This window comes from Oncorhynchus clarkii, chromosome 4, assembly GCF_045791955.1.
Source record: "Oncorhynchus clarkii lewisi isolate Uvic-CL-2024 chromosome 4, UVic_Ocla_1.0, whole genome shotgun sequence".
In the NCBI taxonomy this organism is placed as follows: domain Eukaryota; kingdom Metazoa; phylum Chordata; class Actinopteri; order Salmoniformes; family Salmonidae; genus Oncorhynchus; species Oncorhynchus clarkii.
The window spans coordinates 1,575,601-1,578,731 of NC_092150.1; the positions used below are offsets into that span (position 1 = coordinate 1,575,601).

Below are 3,131 nucleotides of genomic sequence, written 5' to 3' on the forward strand. Positions count from 1 at the left end.
TGAGAGATTACGCTACAGAGTGGCTGTTTCAGATCAACTCGTTCTAGATTCAGATCAAACCATTCTATATTCAGATCAACGCATTCTAGATTCATACAGGATCACGATGTACTGGGTCTTACCAGAGTCATACAGAATCAATATGTACTGTTTCTTACCAGTACATATTGACTCTGTATGACTCTGGTAAGAACCAGTGTATATTGATGCTGTATGACTCTGGTAAGACCCAGTACATATTGATCCTGTATGACTCTGGTAAGAACCAGTACATATTGATCCTGTATGACTCTGGTAAGAACCAGTATATATTGATCCTGTATGACTCTGGTAAGAACCAGTACATATTGATCCTGTATGACTCTGGTAAGATCCAGTACATATTGACTCTGTATGACTCTGGTAAGAACCAGTACATATTGACTCTGTATGACTCTGGTAAGACCCAGTACATATTGATCCTGTATGACTCTGGTAAGACCCAGTACATATGTATCCTGTATGACTCTGGTAAGACCCAGTACATATTGACTCTGTATGACTCTGGTAAGACCCAGTACATATTGACTCTGTATGACTCTGGTAAGAACCAGTACATATTGATCCTGTATGACTCTGGTAAGACCCAGTACATATGTATCCTGTATGACTCTGGTAAGAACCAGTACATATTGACTCTGTATGACTCTGGTAAGAACCAGTACATATTGACTCTGTATGACTCTGGTAAGACCCAGTACATATTGATCCTGTATGACTCTGGTAAGACCCAGTACATATGTATCCTGTATGACTCTGGTAAGAACCAGTACATATGTATCCTGTATGACTCTGGTAAGAACCAGTACATATGTATCCTGTATGACTCTGGTAAGACCCAGTACATATTTAACCTGTTTGACTCTGGTAAGACCCACTTTGTAGTCGGTGTTACCAGTTTCCAGGAGCTTTCAGCTGTCTTAATGAAACCTGTTTAACACAATGTTGTTGAGACACAGCGCACACCCAGGCTGTAAAAACAAGTTCCAATACATTAGTGGTATACTTATTGCTAGGGCTTTTAAATTTAAATGGGAATTTATTGGTGTTCAGGGAGAGCTTTCCCACTGAGCCGTGACTAAATGGTTTTACAGCCTAGTGATGGATAATATCCTGGCCGGGGGTCTCTGTATTGAGACGAGTAGTGGGGGTATTTTGGCCTTTATCTAGCATGCTAGTAGATACCATAGACTTCCAGGCATTGCCCTAACACCAGTTAGAAATTGCGCTGATGCTAGTTACAGCTTCCCTCAAACTGCACTCAGAGAAATAACAATGATATCCAGGAGTTCATCTGACTCTGGGGTATCTGACTCTGGGGTATCTGACTCTGGGGTATCTGACTCTGGGGTATCTGGGGTATCTGACTCTGGGGTATCTGGGGTATCTGACTCTGGGGTATCTGGGCTATCTGACTCTGGGCTATCTGACTCTGGGCTATCTGACTCTGGGGTATCTGACTCTGGGGTGTCTGGGGTATCTGACTCTGGGGTATCTGGGGTATCTGACTCTGGGGTATCTGACTCTGGGGTATCTGACTCTGGGTTATCTGGGGTATCTGACTCTGGGGTATCTGGGCTATCTGACTCTGGGCTATCTGACTCTGGGCTATCTGACTCTGGGCTATCTGACTCTGGGGTATCTGACTTTGGGGTATCTGACTCTGGGGTATCTGGGGTATCTGACTCTGGGGTATCTGACTCTGGGGTATCTGGGGTATCTGACTCTGGGGTATCTGACTCTGGGGTATCTGACTCTGGGGTATCTGGGGTATCTGACTCTGGGGTATCTGGGGTATCTGACTCTGGGGTATCTGACTCTGGGATATCTGGGGTATCTGACTCTGGGGTATCTGACTCTGGGGTATCTGGGGTATCTGACTCTGGGGTATCTGACTCTGGGGTATCTGACTCATCTGACTCTGGGGTATATGGGGTATCTGACTCTGTGGTATCTGACTCATCTGACTCTGGGGTATATGGGGTATCTGACTCTGGGGTATCTGGGGTATCTGACTCTGGGGTATCTGGGGTATCTGACTCTGGGGAATCTGACTCTGGGGTATCTGACTCTGGGGAATCTGACTCTGGGGAATCTGACTCTGGGGAATCTGACTCTGGGGAATCTGACTCTGGGGAATCTGACTCTGGGGTATCTGACTATGGGGTAGCACATATAGGGCTTCAGTGCCAAATGCACAAAGTATTCCTCTAAAGCTTTGGAGTCGTACGAGTGACTATTATGAAAAGGAGAAGGGGGATACGTGTTCATGCATTTTGGATGTGTTTTCATAGTTCTTATGAGTGACTGTTATGAAATGGGAAACGGGTTCATGCATTTTGGATGTGTTTTCATAGTTCTTATACGGTTTCTGTTTTTTTGCTTGGATCAATATCAAAATAATAGTCCTGGGAGAAAGTGGGTCTGAACAGTTAACCTCCCTCCTACAAGTCACCTTGTGGACTATAGTCTTGGGAGACAGTGGGTCTGAACAGTTAACCTCCCACCTACAAGTCACTTATAAGTTATAGTCCTTGGAGACAGTGGGTCTGAACAGTTAACCTCCCTCCTACAAGTCACCTACAGTCCTGGGAGACAGTGGGTCATCTGTATTGGCTGGTTGTGGTCTTGTCACTCTCTAATGCTGCTGCTCATTGTTCTGATGATTCCATTAACCCTTATGCATCCAACGACGTGTGTCTATGTCATGTATTGAAAACGACTGGGTCGTATTTGCGTTGTTCACATGGGAAATATTTCCTTTGTCTACCAGGTAGGGAGCAGAGTATGAAAACGGCTCAACATGACTTTGTATCCAAGGAAACTGTACATTTCATTTGTCAGTAAAACACAATGGTTTGTAATTACATCGTCGGCAATTTACAGGACGAATCAAGTGTGTACTCAAAGTGACGTGATTCAAATACAGCTTTATGAATATGGATGGATGCCTAAATGGATTTACGTTTGACCAGCTCAATGGACCATGGTCAAACGTAGTGCCCTGCATAGGGAATAGGGAGCTATTTGGGACAAAGCTCCATGAATATCTACCTCCCTCCTTCCCCTCAGTCTAACTCTGTTTGGGCCTC

At 44.7% G+C, this 3,131-nt stretch overlaps 1 protein-coding gene across 1 annotated transcript; it reads right to left on the reverse strand.

Moving 5' to 3' along the window:
• Window positions 1–1,289: 1,289 nt before the first annotated feature.
• Window positions 1,290–2,314, reverse strand: LOC139407461 (uncharacterized). Its single transcript, XM_071151256.1, has 2 exons — window positions 2,303–2,314; window positions 1,290–2,198 (listed from the first exon to the last, which is right to left on the reverse strand). Exons 1-2 carry the CDS (start codon window positions 2,312–2,314, stop codon window positions 1,290–1,292), a joined length of 921 nt encoding a protein of 306 aa, XP_071007357.1.
• Window positions 2,315–3,131: the final 817 nt, after the last annotated feature.